Consider the following 15790-nt stretch of genomic DNA (forward strand, 5'->3'; position numbering starts at 1 on the left):
AAAATGAAGGAAAGAAAGGAAAAAAGAAAAAAGGAAGTCGGGAAGGAAGGAAAAAAGGACGGATGGAAGGAAAGAAAAAAGATAGAAAGAAAAAAGGAAGGAAAGAAAGAGAAAGGAAAGAGAAGCCCGACGGACGGACGGACGAGCTGGCCTCTCCCTCCAAAGCCAGCCAGGCCAATCCAGAGTTAATTCTATTTGCAAGCCTGCGGTTGGCCGGCATTGCTGGGCAGGCGAGATGCTTTTGCGCATTTTTTCAGTTGGACTGGTGATGCTGTTAGAACTTTGTTAGCATTCTGGTTGCCATAACAACCGGCCTCTTCCATTCCTTGCCTTCTTGGGGGGGGGAGAGCAAGACAACTGAATCCGAAGGATAGAATACAACCCTATTTGTGGACCAGCTGAATTTTCACTCCGCTGGGCCAAACTCTTTCTCCCTTCCAGGGGCTGCTGTCAGCTCGGGTGTGGGGGCCAGTGCCCCTTCTCTGCCCCCCAGTCCTTGGCAGGCCCCCCCTCCTCTCCCAAGTGGTACGTCCCTCAGGAATTGGGACCCAGGAGCATCACCAGCTTGCAAAGGGAGACACCTGGAGGAGCCGCAGCAGCAGCAAGGGATGGCTGCTGTGGTTGCCCCTCCCGTAGCCAAGAATGTCCCTGCCAAAGTGGGCCTACCCCGCCGGCGCAGCGTCAGCCAGATCTGCCCACCGCCTCGGCGCCCCATGACCCTGGCGGAACTGTACCCGGGCTGCGAGAACGAGCGGCTCGGGGTGGCCCGGGAGAGCATGCTGCAGAACCACCTCATTGCCAAGGTGAGGAGGGGGGGGGGGGAAGAGGGAGGGAGAGAGGGAGGGAAGGGAAGAGAAAGAAATAAAGAAAGGGTCGGGGAGGGAAGAAAGGAAGGAGGGAGGAAAGAGAAAGAAAGAAAGGAGGGGAGGGAAGAAGGCAAGGAAGGGAGGAGGGAGGGAAGGAAGGAAGGAGGAAAAAGAAAGAAAGAAAAAGAAAGAAAGGAGGGGAGGGAAGAAGGCAAGGAATGGAGGAGGGTGGGTACGAAGGAAGGAAGGAGGAAAGAAGAAAAAGGAAAGAAAGAAAGGGGAGGGAAGAAGGCAAGGAAGGAAGGAAAAAAGGAAAGAGGGAAGGAAGAAAAGTAAAAAAGGGGAGGGAAGAAGGAAAGGAAGGAAGGAGGAAAAGTAAGAAGAAGGGGAGGGAAGCAAGGAAGGAAGAGGAGGGAAAAAAAAAGGGGAGGGAAGAAGGAAAGCAAGGAAGGAGAAGTAGGGGGAAAGAAGGAAGGGAAGGGAAGAAAAGGGGCATTAGAAAGAAAAAGAAGGAAGGTGAGAACCAATGGAAGAAGGAAATGCGAAGGAAGGGAGGGAGGGAGAATGAGAAAGGGGATGGAGGGAGGGAGGGAAGAAGGAAGGAAGCTTTGGTTCTTCAGATGCTACCATGTCACCCAACCTCGGTCCAATTTGGCTGAGATCAATGCCGATTTGGAACCAAGAGCTTCGCCTTCTCCTCCCAAGTTGTCATAAGTTGTGTTTTTTTAAGACGCGCACGGTATGAATTCTAAAGCTAAAGGAGAGTCCTGTAAAGAGTTGGGCAGCTTATCAATTTAATTAATAATAATAATAGTAAATAAATAAAAGCTGGAGAACCGAGGCCTTCCAGGCAGGGGGGGGGGTCTCTCTGCCCTCCAGCCAGCATCAAGAAAGCTCAACAGGAGCAAAACCACCAATGGAAAAGGTGCAGTGAACTTTTCAGCCCTCCCCAAAAAACACACCACTTCGAACTGCGGAAGGGGAAAAAAACCTTGCTTTCCCTCGTTTGAACACTAGAGGGCAGCACAGAATGCTGCCAATCTTTTGCTGTTTGGAACCGCTGATCCCAACTGCTCTCCGGGGCTGTTCGGACTACAACTCCCAGAATTCCCAGCAGGATGCTCCTGGGGGATTTTGGGAACCGTGGCCCCCATGCCTTTGGAAGGCCGAAGTGTGGGGAAAGGTGTCTTGAAACGGCGAAAGGTGTGTGTTTATGCGATGTTTTGTTTTCTGGTTGCGCCAAGTTTTGTGACAATCGGCGTTTCCTGGAACATCTGCATTGAAGAATGCCAATAATAAAAGCGGTATGGACTGAACAAAGAGAAAAGAGCAAAGGAAAAAGTTGGTTAAAAAGAAAGAAAAAGAAGGGGGGAATAGAAAGAAGAGACTTTTAGCTATGCAGAAAATTATCTCTCCCTCTTTAAGATTACACCGTAATTCTTTCCGTATTTGACCTTTCTAATGAACAAAACTGCTATACACATAATTGCATGATATATGTGCAATTGGAGGAGTTTGGTTCTTAAAGCAGAAGAGAAGAGAAGAGTGAAGAATGAATTAGAATAGAATAGAACAGAATAGAGTGAAGAGAAGAGAGGAGAAAAGAAAAGAAGAGGAGAGGAGAAGAGTGAAGTGAAGAATGAATTATAACAGGATAGAATAAAAAGAAGAGAAGAGAAGAGTAAAGCGAAGAATGAATTAGAATAGAACAGGATAGAATAAAGAGAAGAAAATATTGAAATGGAATAGATTAGATTAGATTTATTGGATTTATATGCCGCCCCTCTCCGCAAACTCGGGGCGGCTCACAACAATAATAAAAACAGTACATAGTAACAAATCCAATTCCCACCAATCTAATTACAATTTTAAATTTTAAAAAATTCATAAAACAATCCCAATATACATATAAAAACCAGGCACAGCGACAATCAATCAAACGGCAAAACAACATGGGCAAGGGGGAGATGTTTTAGTTCCCCCATGCCTGACGACAGAGGTGGGTTTTAAGGAGTTTACGAAAGGCAGGGAGGGTGGGGACAAACCTAATCTCAGGGGGGAGCTGGTTCCAAAGGGTCGGGGCCGCCACAGAGAAGGCTCTTCCCCTGGGTCCCGCCAGACGACATTGTTTAGTCGCCGGGACCCGGAGAAGGCCAACTCTGTGGGACCTAACCGGTCGCTGGGATTCGTGCAGCAGGAGGCGGTCCCGGAGATATTAGAATAGAATAGAGCAGATGCATTTGATGTCTGGTGGGCTGGGGGCTGCCCAAAGTCCTCTGTGAATGGGGGGCTGGCATATTAGTCCAAATAATCAATAAATAAGTAAAATTAAACTTCCCATTTAAGGAAAGGTACAATTTCATTTAGGACCATTCTGTCTTTCTAGAAAAAAAGGAAAAAATAGAGTTTTGATGGGCATTTCTCCCACGACAAATGTCATGCGTAGAGGGAAAAATCTTGTTTGAGAAATCCTTAAAATAAATAAGTTATAATTATAAATAAATGATAGACAGACAGACAGACAGACAGACAGACAGACAGACAGATAGACAGACAGGTGATAGATTAGAAGTCTGACGGCAGAAAAAGACCTCATGGTCCATCTAGTCTGCCCTTATACTATTTTCTGTATTTTATCTTAGGATGGATATATGTTTATCCCAGGCATGTTTAAATTCAGTTACTGTGGATTTATCTACCACATCTGCTGGAAGTTTGTTCCAAGGATCTACTACTCTTTCAGTAAAATAATATTTTCTCATGTTGCTTTTGATCTTTCCCCCAACTAACTTCAGATTGTGTCCCCTTGTTCTTGTGTTCACTTTCCTATTAAAAACACTTCCCTCCTGGACCTTATTTAACCCTTTAATATATTTAAATGTTTCGATCATGTCCCCCCTTTTCCTTCTGTCCTCCAGACTATACAGATTGAGTTCATTAAGTCTTTCCTGATACGTTTTATTTATTTATTTATTTATTATTTGGATTTGTATGCCGCCCCTCTCCGAAGACTCGGGGCGGCTCACAACAAGTGAAAAACAATCCAATCCAATCCAATTAATTAAAATATTATAAGTTTAAGAAAATCCCCTGTACTAACATACACACATACAGACATACCATATATAACTTCAACGTGCCCAGGGGGAGATGTTTAGTTTCCCCATGCCTGACGGCAAAGGTGGGTTTTGAGGAGTTTACGGAAGGCAGGAAGAGTAGGGGCAGTTCTGATCTCCGGGGGGAGTTGGTTCCAGAGGGCCGGTGCCGCCACAGAGAAGGCTCTCCCCCTGGGGCCCGCCAACCGGCATTTATGCTTAAGACCTTCCACCATTCTTGTAGCCCGTCTTTGGACCCGTTCAATTTTGTCAATATCTTTTTGTAGGTGAGGTCTCCTTAGATAGAAGATAGATAGATAGATAGATAGATAGATAGATAGATAGATAGATAGATAGATAGATAGATAGATAGATAGATAGATAGATAGATAGATAAAATGCATGCAGCGTAATGTGTTGTGCACTTTTCTTCTCTGGCCACGAGAGGGCAGCATCTCCACACTTTCTTTTTTCAGATCGGTTTTTAACTGGGGAATCTTTCATGTAGAAAGGGCTTCCACCGGTAGGGGGCGTCTTTTGGGGAACAACAGCCTCCTTTTGGCTTTTGATTGAGGGACCTGGGGTCCCTCTTCTAAAAAAGAAAATTGGCCCAAGAGAAAAGGTTATGGGGAGGCAATATTTTGATCAACCTTCAAGAGGGATGGTTGTCTTGTATTCAGTAATCTCATTTATTTCTGAGAAATTAAAATATAAGCTATTGCACTAAGTGGAGTCTTCAGGGGAGGGGGCACCAGCTTCTAAATATTTCTCTGGGGTGGGGGGCAAAGACTTCCTAAAATCAAGATATCATATGAACATACATCCATATACAGTTGTGTTGGTTATAATATATACTGGTGGTCCATAAACATTGGGTAGAAAAAAAAGGTTTAAGAATTATTTTGAACTTCCTGGTCTAGTGCATAGTCTTTCTTTCTTTCTTTCTTTCTTTCTTTCTTTCTTTCTTTCCTTCTGTCTTTCTTTCCCTTTTTCTGTAACATTATCTCCCTACCTTATCCTTCCCTTCCTCTCTTTTCTTTTTCTTCCCCCTTCCTTCCATTCTTCCTTTATTTTCTCTCTTTTTCCTTCTTCCTTCATCCCTCCCTACTTCCTTTTTCTGTCTCCCCTCCCTCCCTCCCCTCCCTCCATTCCTTTTCTCTCTACCCCTCCTTCCTTCGTTTTCCCTCCTTCTTCCTGCCCTCTTTTCTCTCTCCCCTTCCTTCCATTCTTCCTTCCTTTTCTTTTTCCTTCCTTCCTTCATCCCTCCCTACTTCCTTTTTCTGTCTCCCCTCCCTCCCTCCCCTCCCTCCATTCCTTTTCTCGCTACCCCTCCTTCCTTCCTTTTCCCTCCTTCTTCCTGCCCTCTTTTCTCTCTCCCCTTCCTTCCATTCTTCCTTCCTTTTCTTTTTCCTTCCTTCCTTCATCCCTCCCTACTTCCTTTTTCTGTCTCCCCTCCCTCCCTCCCCTCCCTCCATTCCTTTTCTCTCTACCCCTCCTTCCTTCCTTTTCCCTCCTTCTTCCTGCCCTCTTTTCTCTCTCCCCTTCCTTCCATTCTTCCTTCCTTTTCTTTTTCCTTCCTTCCTTCATCCCTCCCTACTTCCCTTTTCTGTCTCCCCTCGTTCCCTCCCCTCCCTCCATTCCTTTTCTCTCTCCCCTTCCTTCCTTTTCTCTCCCTCCCTCCTTCCTCTCTCCCTCCCTCCCTTTTCTCTCTCCCCTTCCTTCCTTTTCTCTCTGTGCCCCCTCCTCTCTCCCCCCCTTCCTAATGTACCATTTCATTCACTTTTTAATTTGTTCTTTCCCTTAACCCGCAATATTTATCTTTTCCATTCACCAAGGCAAAAAACAAGTGGGGAGGCAACAAGGATGTCTGATTCCATTAATAATAATACTAATACTAATAATACTAATAATACTAATAATACTAATAATACTAATACTAATAATACTAATAATAATAATAATAATAATAATAATAATAATAATTTATTAGATTTGTATGCCGCCCCTCTCCGAAGATTAAATATTCCCAGCGCGAAGAATCGTCCCCCAAATTCCAACGTGTTTTTTGAGGATGGATTGGCTTGTAAAGGCAAATCAAATCAACACACACACACACACACACACACACACACACACACCGCATTACAAGAGGCAAGAAAGTTATCTTATATGTCATACCGAAAATCCCATTTCAGATCAGCCAGTAAAACATTTATTAGGGTTCTGTGGACAGGCTCCGACGTCCACAAAATTGGGATAGATGAAACCATTGTCCGGTGGGGGGAAAAATTGATTCCTGCTTTCCGATGATTTAAACGATTGTTGTGTTTCGGTGGCATAAAAGGGTGATAAATCAGCAGCTTAGCCACCAAGGTTGAGAAATCTCTCCTTTTTTTTAATACTCAAAAATCTCCAGAAACTCTGACTGGGTTTATTATTATTTATTTATTTATTTATTTATTTATTGGATTTGTATGCCGCCCTTCTCCGTCGACTTGGGGCGGCTAACAACAGTAATAAAAAACATCATATAAATCCATACTAAAACAACTAAAAAACCCTTATTATAACACTAAACATCCTTACGAACAAACATACCATGCATAAATTGTAAAGGCCTAGGAGGAAAGAATATCTCAGTTCCCCCAGGCCTGACGGCAGAGGTGGGTTTTAAGGAGCTTACGAAAGGCGAGGAGGGTGGGGGCAATTCTAATCTCTGGGGGGAGTTGGTTCCAGAGGGCCGGGGCCGCCACAGAGAAGGCTCTTCCCCTGGGCCTCGCCAGACGACATTGTTTTGTTGACGGGACCCGGAGAAGGCCCACTCTGTGGGTCCTAACCGGTCGCTGGGATTCATGCGGCAGAAGCAACGCCTGAACATTCCAACCTGGAGATCCATAAAATTTGGATTTTGCTCTTTCCGCCACGTTAAAGCCTAAGATTCTGGGGTTTGCTTATTTCACCCCATGTGCAAAAAAGTGAACACGGCGTTCACAAGCTCTGCTAAGCTCGGTGGCGCAGTGGTTAGAGTGCAGTCCTGCAGGCTACTTCTGCTGATCACCGGCTGCCAGCCGTTTGGCAGATCGAATCTCAGTAGGCTCAAGGTGGACTCAGCCTTCTGAGGTGGGTCAAATGAGGAGCCAGATTGTTGGGGGCAATTTATTTATTGATTGATTTGATTTTTATTGGCTGACTCTCTCTGCAAACCGCTTAGAGAGGGCTGTAAAGCACTGTGAAGCAGTATATACGTCTATATAAGTTTTGTTCTTCCTTCCTTCCTCCCTTCCTCAGCCTTACATCCTTCCAAGGTCAGTAAAATGAGGACCCAGATTGTTGGGGGCGTTATGCTTACGTTCTGTAAAATTGTTTAGAAAGGGCTGTAAAGCATTGTGCAGTGGTATATAAATCTAAAGGCTAATGCTATTCCTTCCTTCCTTCCTTCCTTCCTTCCTTCCTTCCTTCCTTCCTTCCTTCCTTCCTTCCAAGGTGGGTAAAATGAGAACCCAGATTGTTGGGGGTGAAATTCTTACTCTCTATAAACCACTTAGAGAGGGCTGCAAAGCCCTGGAAAGCGGTATATAAGTCTAAGTGCTAAATGCTAAGCTGTCTCAATTCCAACTGAGCCTGTTTTAGCTTCTTCTGCACATCTGGATTTTTAAGTGCACCCTGCCAGCTCTCTGTTTGCTCTCCCTTCCTGCCCCCCTCCTTTTCGGGACAAATCTGGGTGCCACAGAATCTCTTGATTCACTCTTCCAAAAGGGAAGATAAGAATAAAATAAATACAGAACATAGTCACAAAATATAGAATCATTGGGATTGAAAGGATCTTGGAAATCTTCTAGTGCATTTTTTATTTTTAAAAAAAGTAGTACTGCGCATACGCAGATGGTCATTTCCGGGTAGTGAAAACGTGGATTTCCACCGCAACGCAAACCCACCGTTGCTTGCCACCTGCTTTCAGTTTGACAAAACCTAGCACTGATGATGTTACCTAGTTGGGTCATGAAAGGTCTACATGAAAACAACCCAGCTCAGAGACCCCAAGCTTCAGATCTTTCCCCCCCTATTGGTACAGGTGTGTGGAAGCCCCCCTCCAGTTCAATCCATTTCCCAACTTCTCCAGGAGTTGTTTTGGGGAACGCCATCTCCCTAATAACCTCCCGTGATCTCTCTCTTTGGCTCCCTCGTGCGCCCTGGGTGAACATGTCTTTCTTAGTGGGACCTGTTGGGTCCCCCTGTCCTGCCCCCAAAGGGCGAAAGCCTTGGGGTAGAAAAGTAAAGGGGAGAGAGAGAGGGAGGGAGGGAGAGAGAGGGAAGAGAGAGAGAGAAAGAGGGAGGGAGGAGGGAGAGAAAGAGAGAAGGAGGGAGAGCGAGGGAGAGAAAGAGAGAGGAGAAAAAGAGGAGAGAGAGAGGAGAGAGAAGAAAAGCAAGAGGAAAGGAGAGAAAGTAATGGAGGGAGGGAGAAGGAGGGAGAGAGAGAAGGAGGGAGGAGGGAGGAGGGAGAGAGGAGAAAAAGAGAGAGAGAGAGAGGAGAGAGAAGAAAAATGAGAGGAAGGAAGAGAGAGAGACAGAGGGAGGGAGGGAGAGAAAGAGAGAGGGGGAGATAGAGGAGGAGGCAGGAAGGAAGGAGAGAAGGAGAGAGAGAAGAAAAAGAGGAGAGAGAAGAAAAGCGAGAGGAAGGGAGAGAGAGAGAGACGGAAGGAGAGAGGGAGAGAGAGAGAAGGAGAAAGGGAGGGAGAAAGAGAGAGAAGAAGAGAGAAAGGGAGAGAAAGAGAAAGAGGGAGAGGGAAAGAAGGAGAGAGAAAGAAGGAGAGAGGGAGGGAAAAAGAGAGAGAGAAGGAGGGAGGGAGAAAGAGAGAGAACGAGAGAGAAAGGGAGAGAAAGAGAAAGAGGGAGAGGGAAAGAAGGAGAGAGAAAGAAGGAGAGAGGGAGGGAAAAAGAGAGAGAGAAGGAGGGAGGGAGAAAGAGAGAGAACGAGAGAGAGAGGTGGAACAGGAGAAAAACAGTAGACGGAGGTCCATTTCAGCGAATCGGAGATCACTGAAGCATATGAACCCAACGGATAAAATAGTTATTATCAGATTAGCCTTTGGCCCATGAAAAGAACAGCTACTAACGGGGCGTATTTCTCATTAGTTAGCATTTAGATAAGGTTGAAGCCTGGGCATCCATAGGCATCAAAGCCCAAATCCTTTGTCAAAGGATTAATTTCCTTAAAGCAAGACCCCAATCCAGGGAGGGGGGGCCTTGTCATTATCCGTTCTTGTCATTCTCGAGGTTAGATTGGAGATTATACCATTTAGGCTTTTTCGGCCCGCCACCTCTTGGAAAAAAAAAGAAAAGCAGAGCGAGAAAGAGAGAGAGAGAAAGAAAGAAGAGCGGATTGAAAGCTGCGTTCTTCGCACCCAGGCGCCCAGTCAATTTGGGACGTCGCTCAGCCTAATTCTGCTTCATTTAAACTTCATCAACTTTTGCAATCAAGTGGAAAGATCTTGAAATAGGTTTCCCTGGCTTTTCCTTTTTTTCTGAGTTAATTTATTCTGGGGGCTTTCTCTCTCTCTCTCTTTCTATCTCTCTCTCTCTTGCCCCCCCCTCTCTCTCTTTTGCCCTCTCTCTTTCTCTTTCTCTCTTTCTCTCTCTTTTGCCCTCTCTCTTTCTCTTTCTCTCTCTCTCTCTTTTGCCCTCTCTCTTTCTCTCTCTCTCTTTCTCTCTCTCTCTCTCTTGCCCTCTCTTTCTCTCTCTCTCTCTCCTCTTTTCCTTTTCTGTCCTTCACTCCCTCCTGATTATCTTTCTAATTCTTCGTCGTCCGCTTTCCAAACTCTTTTCCCTGATGCCAAAAAAAAAATTAAAAAAATGAGATTACAGTATTTAAATGACTATGATAATCAATGCAGGGACCTGGAGCCAAGATTGAGGTTAATTTTTCTTAGCAGAACAAAGAAAGCGTGATGCCGGTGGGAAATAGGGGAAGTGCAATTTGTATTTGCGAAACCTCGGCTCGGTGCTAACTAGATTGTCGGCAACTTGTGGGTTGCGCCCGTTGTGTGCGGTTTGTGTGTTTTCTATTCAAATGTAATTTGGAGCCGGTAAACAGCTAACGGGTCCTCGATCAGCAATTTTAATCGGCAAAGAAGTCACTTGCGTGCCGTAATTATGTCCTCGGAGAGGGATGGCATATAAATCCAATTAATAAAATAATATAAATACAATTAATAAAATAATATAAATACAATTAATAAGTAACAAACGGCGATAGGGTGGAGTAGGCCTGGCTCGCCATAGTCCTTAGAACTTTGAGCCAAAGTTCTAACACTAAGCAGGACAGTCGTTCTCGGAGTTTTTGACCTGTTTGATGATCTTCCTTTCCATTGTTGTTTTAAGTGTGAATCACTGCAAGTTGTTAGTTTAGGAACACGGTTGTTAAGTGAATTCGCCTACCCCGTTGACTTTGCTCATGGTGATCGTCATAAATATGCAGTCTGCATTGGTTGCCGATCAGTTTCCGGTCACAATTCGAAGTGTTGGTTATGACCTATAAAGCCCTTCATGGCATCGGACCAGAATATCTCCGGGACCATCTTCTGCTGCACGAATTCCAGTGACCAGTTAGGTCCCACACAGTTGGCCTTCTCCGGGTCCCATCGACTACTAAACAATGTCATTTGGCGGGACCCAGGGGAAGTGCCTTCTCTGTGGCGGCCCCGACCCTCTGGAACCAACTCCCCCCAGATATCAGAGTTGCCCCCACCCTCCTTGCCTTTCGTAAGCTCCTTAAAACCCACCTCTGTCGTCAGGCATGGGGGAATTGAGATATTCCCTTCCCCCTAGGCTTATAAAATTTATGCATGGTATGTCTGTATGTATGATTGGTTTCTTAAATTGGGGTTTTTTAACATTACTTTTAATATTAGATTTGTTTATATTGTCTTTTTGCTGTTGTTAGCCGCCCCAAATCTATGGAGAGGAGCGGCATACAAATTTAATAAACAAACAAACAAACAAACAAACAAACAAACAAATAAATAAATATGAGTTGCCAAGTGTCTGAATTTTGATCACATCTGTAGAAACATAGAAGATTGATGGCAGAAAAAGACCTCCTGGTCCATCTAGCCTGACCTTATACTATTTCCTGTATTTTATCTATTTTTTATTATTATTATTATTATTATTATTAATAATAATAATAATAATAATAATTTATATATTTGAGCTATGTTTATCCCAGGCATGTTTACATTCAGTTCCTGTGAATTTACCAACCACGTCTGCTGGAAGTTTGTTCCAAGCATCTACTACTGTTTCAGTAAAATAATATTTTCTCACGTTGCTTCTGATCTTTCCCCCAACTAACCTCAGATTGTGCCCTTGTTCTTGTGTTCACTTTCCCATTAAGAACACTTCCCCCCTGGACCTTATTTAATCCTTTCACATATTTAAATGTTTCGATCATGTCCCCCCTTTCCCTTCTGTCCTCCAGACTATACAGATTGAGTTCATTATAAGTCTTTCCTCATACATTTTATGCTTAAGACCTTCCACCATTTTTGTAGCCCATCTTTGGACCTGTTCCATTTTATCCATATCTTTTTGTAGGTGAGGTCTCCAGAATTGGACACAGTATTATTCCAAATGTGGTCTCACCAGCACTCTATGCAGCGGGATCACAATCTCCCTCTTCCTGCTTGTTATACCTCTAGCTATGCAGCCAAGCATCCTACTTGCTTTCCCTACCGCCTGACCGCACTGTTCACCCATTTGGAGACTGTCAGAAATCACGACCCCTAAATTCTTCCCTTTTGTGATCCATCTGTTAAACCACTGAAGTTTGCAGATCATACAACAGTGATTGGAGCTGTTCGAAACAACGATGAAACCGCATACAGACAAGAGTTTGACCAACTAGTGCCGTGGTGCAACTGGAACAATTTGGAACTGAACGGGTTCAAAACCATACAAATATTGTAAGAGATAGAAGAGATACTTCTATCTCTTACAATATTAGACAATACAGTATCAACAGTAGAGATCTTCAAGTTTCTAGGTTCTATCATATCTCAAGACGTAAAATGGTCACCTAACATCAAAAACATCATCAAAAAAGGACAACAAATAACGTTCTTTCTGTGCCAACTCAGGAAGCTCAAACTGCCCAAGGCGCTGATCCAGTTCTACAGAGGAATCATCGAGTCCGTCATCTGCACCTCCATAACTGTCTGGTTTGATTCCCCAACCCAACAAGACTCACACAGACTTCAAAGGAGGATCAGAACTGCAGAAACAACAATTGCTGCCAAACTGCCTTCACTTGAGGACCTGTTGAGGACTGAGTCAAAAAGAGGGCTGTGAAAATATTTGCATCCTGGACATAAACTGTTTCAACTCCTACCCTCAAAATGATGCTATAGAGCACTGCATCCCAGAAAAACTAGACAGAAGAACAGTTTTCCCCCCGAACGCCATCACTCTGCTAAACAAATAATTCCCTCACCGCTGTCAAACTATTTACTAAGGCTGCATTACTCTTACTATTAGTCTTCTCGTTGTTTCTAGCACCCATCTCCTCCCACTTAGGACTGTATGACTGCAACTTGTTGCTTGTATCCTAAGATTTTTATTAATATTGATTGTTTCTTCATTGCTTATTTGACCCCTATGACAATTATTAAATGTTGTACTTGATGATTCTTGACAAATGTATCTTTTCTTTTATGGACACTGAGAGCATCTGCACCAAAGACAAAGGAAGGAAGGGGAAGAGGAAGACAAAAAAGAAAGAAATTAGAAAAAAAGAAAGAAAGAAGGAAGGAAGGAAGGAAAGACAGAAAGAAAGAAAGAAAGAGCAAAAAGGTAGGAAGGAAGGGAAGGAAGGAAGGAAGGAGGGAGTGAGAAGAAAGAGAAGGAGGAGAAGGGGAGGAGGAGGAGGAGGAGGAGGAGAAGAAGAAGAAGAAGAAGAAGAAGAAGAAGAAGAAGAAGAAGAAGAAGAAGAAGAAGAAATTATTTATTCTTTATTGGCCAATAAAGAGAATAAAATACAATGATCAAGAATAAAAAAATACAACACAGTGATAGTCTGAAAGCATCTGCACCAAAGACAAATTTCTTGGATGTCCAATCACACTTGGCCAATAAAAGAATTCTGTTCTATTGCATGTATATTATTATGCAAAATGAAAAAGTTGAGGCTGTATGTTGTTATTCTATTGGGCTAAAAAGAGTTAGAAGTCAATGCTTTTTCTTTCTCCGGTTTTTAACTCATTTTCCCCTTCCCATTTTCCTCCCCTACTCTGTGTTTTTCTTTGTATTTTGATAAACTAATTAAAAAAAAAATTGGAACCTGGGGAAGGATGGCGTCTTCTGACCTATTTTATTCAAATTTGCATCAGCCCGCTGGAGTTGGAGATCCATAATTTTCATAAATTAAATCAAGTAAATAATGCTGCAATGCTCCAGTGAATTATTCAAACGTTCGTTTCTTCCTTTTGTCCATTAGAAATTACGCTTTGGTAATAGTTTGCAAACTTCTCCAGGGCCCATCCGTAAGGGTGGTTTTCCCAGCCAGAATATAAAGCCCATGGATGGCAAATTCACAAAAAAACTCCAATCCACACACGTGGGGAATTGTGTCAACTCAACTTCTGCCCTGGGAATGCGATCTTTGTAAAATTCATCCGTTGCAACTGAAGACATAGATTGGTCTTAAAAGCGACATAACGTGAATTTGACTTCTGGCCGATAGCCAAAATCAATACATACCAAATTCCGTTGTAAAAGAAGATGGAGAAGGCAGGCAGGAAGGAAGGAAGGAATGAAGGAAGGAAGAGAGGGAGGGAGGGGAAGAGGAAAACAAAAAAGAAAGAAATTAGAAAGAAAGAAAGAAAGAAAGAAAGAAAGAAAGAAGGAAGGAAGGAAGGACAGACGGACATAAAGAAAGAAAGAAAGAAAGAAAGAAAGAGAAAGCAAAAAGGTAGGAAGGAAGGAAGGAAGGGAAGGAAGGAGGGAGGGAGGGAGAAGAAAGAGGAGAAGGAGGAGGAGGAGGAGGAGGAGAAGAAGAAGAAGAAGAAGACTTATAATGAACTCAATCTGTATAGTCTGGAGGACAGAAGGAAAAGGGGGGACATGATCGAAACATTTAAATATGTTAAAGGGTTAAATAAGGTCCAGGAGGGAAGTGTTTTTAATAGGAAAGTGAACACAAGAACAAGGGGACACAATCTGAAGTTAGTTGGGGGAAAGATCAAAGGCAACATGAGAAAATATTATTTTACTGAAAGAGTAGTAGATCCTTGGAACAAACTTCCAGCAGACGTGGTTGGTAAATCCACAGTCACTGAATTTAAACATGCCCGGGATAAACATATATCCATTGTAAGATAAAAGACAGGAAATAGTATAAGGGCAGACTAGATGGACCAGGAGGTCTTTTTCTGCCATCAGTCTTCTATGTTTCTATGTTTCATCATGTATTTTACTATGTGTATACCCACTAAAACCCTCATTGTGTATTGGACAAAATCAATAAATAAAATAAAATAATGAATAAAACAGTTTGGGGTGAGAGGGAGTTCCTATTTTAGGGGACCCCCTAATTGAGATAGCAAGAACGCATTCAAAACTCCCTGAAGGATGGTCTCTATTAAGGATGGGTTGGGGGAAATAAGAAGAAAAAAAGACCAAAAAAATGGATGATTTGTATAAAGGAAACCTCTTCGTGTTAAGGACTGTTTGTTTAATTACCGTAGCCTGCCTGGTTTAATCATGTTCTTGGTGGCAGGCTGGCTTTGGGCTAATATTGACTCGCTGGAGGGAAATTAAAACACCATTAAGCGAGAGGTGTACAGTAGCTGCTTCTTTTTCCCGACAAACCCTCGTGTCCTTAATTGGTTTTGTCAGATATCACTTAAACTCCCAGGAAGCAATCGAAGGGGGCGACAAGGAAGGAGAAGACAAGGCAATCGGTGTTGTTTTTAAATGGGGGCTGGGTGTCATACACCCTCCCTACTTTCCTCTCCACCCAATTAAATAGAATAGAATAGAATAGAATTTTATTGGCCAAGTGTGATTGGACACACAAGGAATTTGTCTTGGTGCATATGCTCTCAGCGTACATAAAATAAAATATACAAATGAGCAAAGCAATAAAAGAGGGGGGGGGGGGTTTGCAGAGTTGGGGAAAAGGGCCACACCGCTTTTAAGAAGGATTTTTTTTTGTTTAAAAAAAAATTAAAAATAGGAATGAATAGCCAGGATGGGTTGAAAAGACCCCAGACATCAAATCAGCATATGGCTGCATTAAAAAGAACAACCAAAACAAAGGAGAGAGGGGTATTGTAACCGATTAATTATATTTTATGTAAACAGCTGCTCTCTTTAATGGCGAGATTTTTTTCCCCACCCTTTCCGGATGCAGTTAAGTCCTGGTTTTTTTTGCTCCCAAGGGCTGTTTCCCAAATTTTGAGGAGGGGGGGAGATTAAAAGGAACAACCGAGAGGGAGGGGGAGAAATACATCATTCTCAAAATAGCTGGTCCCCTTCTGTCCAATCAGTCAAACTGGGTTTCCTACTTTTATTTTTAAAAAATGGGGCTTGTGTTCGAAACACGAGAAACACGAGAAAATGGGGCTTGTGTTCGAAACAATGAGGGTTTTAGTGGGTATACACATAGCTCCATTCCGACATTCTTGAGATACAACTTATCTTTGAGACTAAAGTTGTTGTTGCCGTTTTTAGAATAGAATAGAATAGAATTTTTATTGGCCAAGTGTGATTGGACACACAAGGAATTTGTCTTGGTGCAGATGCTCTCAACGTACATAAAATAAAATATACATTTGTCAAGAATCATGTGGTGCAACACTTAATGATTGTCATAGGGGTCAAATAAGCAATGAA

General features: G+C 43.1%; 1 protein-coding gene across 1 annotated transcript in view; it reads left to right on the forward strand.

Annotated features, from left to right (window-relative positions):
- Positions 1–351: 351 nt before the first annotated feature.
- CFAP77 (cilia and flagella associated protein 77) overlaps positions 352–15790 on the forward strand; it is a 55816-nt gene continuing 40377 nt past the window's right edge. Inside the window, exon 1 of the mRNA XM_070758490.1 lies at positions 352–803. Coding sequence (XP_070614591.1) covers positions 609–803 — 195 coding nt within the window. The 5' untranslated portion in view covers positions 352–608. The remainder of the gene's footprint in view (positions 804–15790) is intronic.

The sequence above is a fragment of the Erythrolamprus reginae genome, chromosome 8, assembly GCF_031021105.1.
Source record: "Erythrolamprus reginae isolate rEryReg1 chromosome 8, rEryReg1.hap1, whole genome shotgun sequence".
Classification (NCBI taxonomy): Eukaryota; Metazoa; Chordata; class Lepidosauria; order Squamata; family Dipsadidae; genus Erythrolamprus; species Erythrolamprus reginae.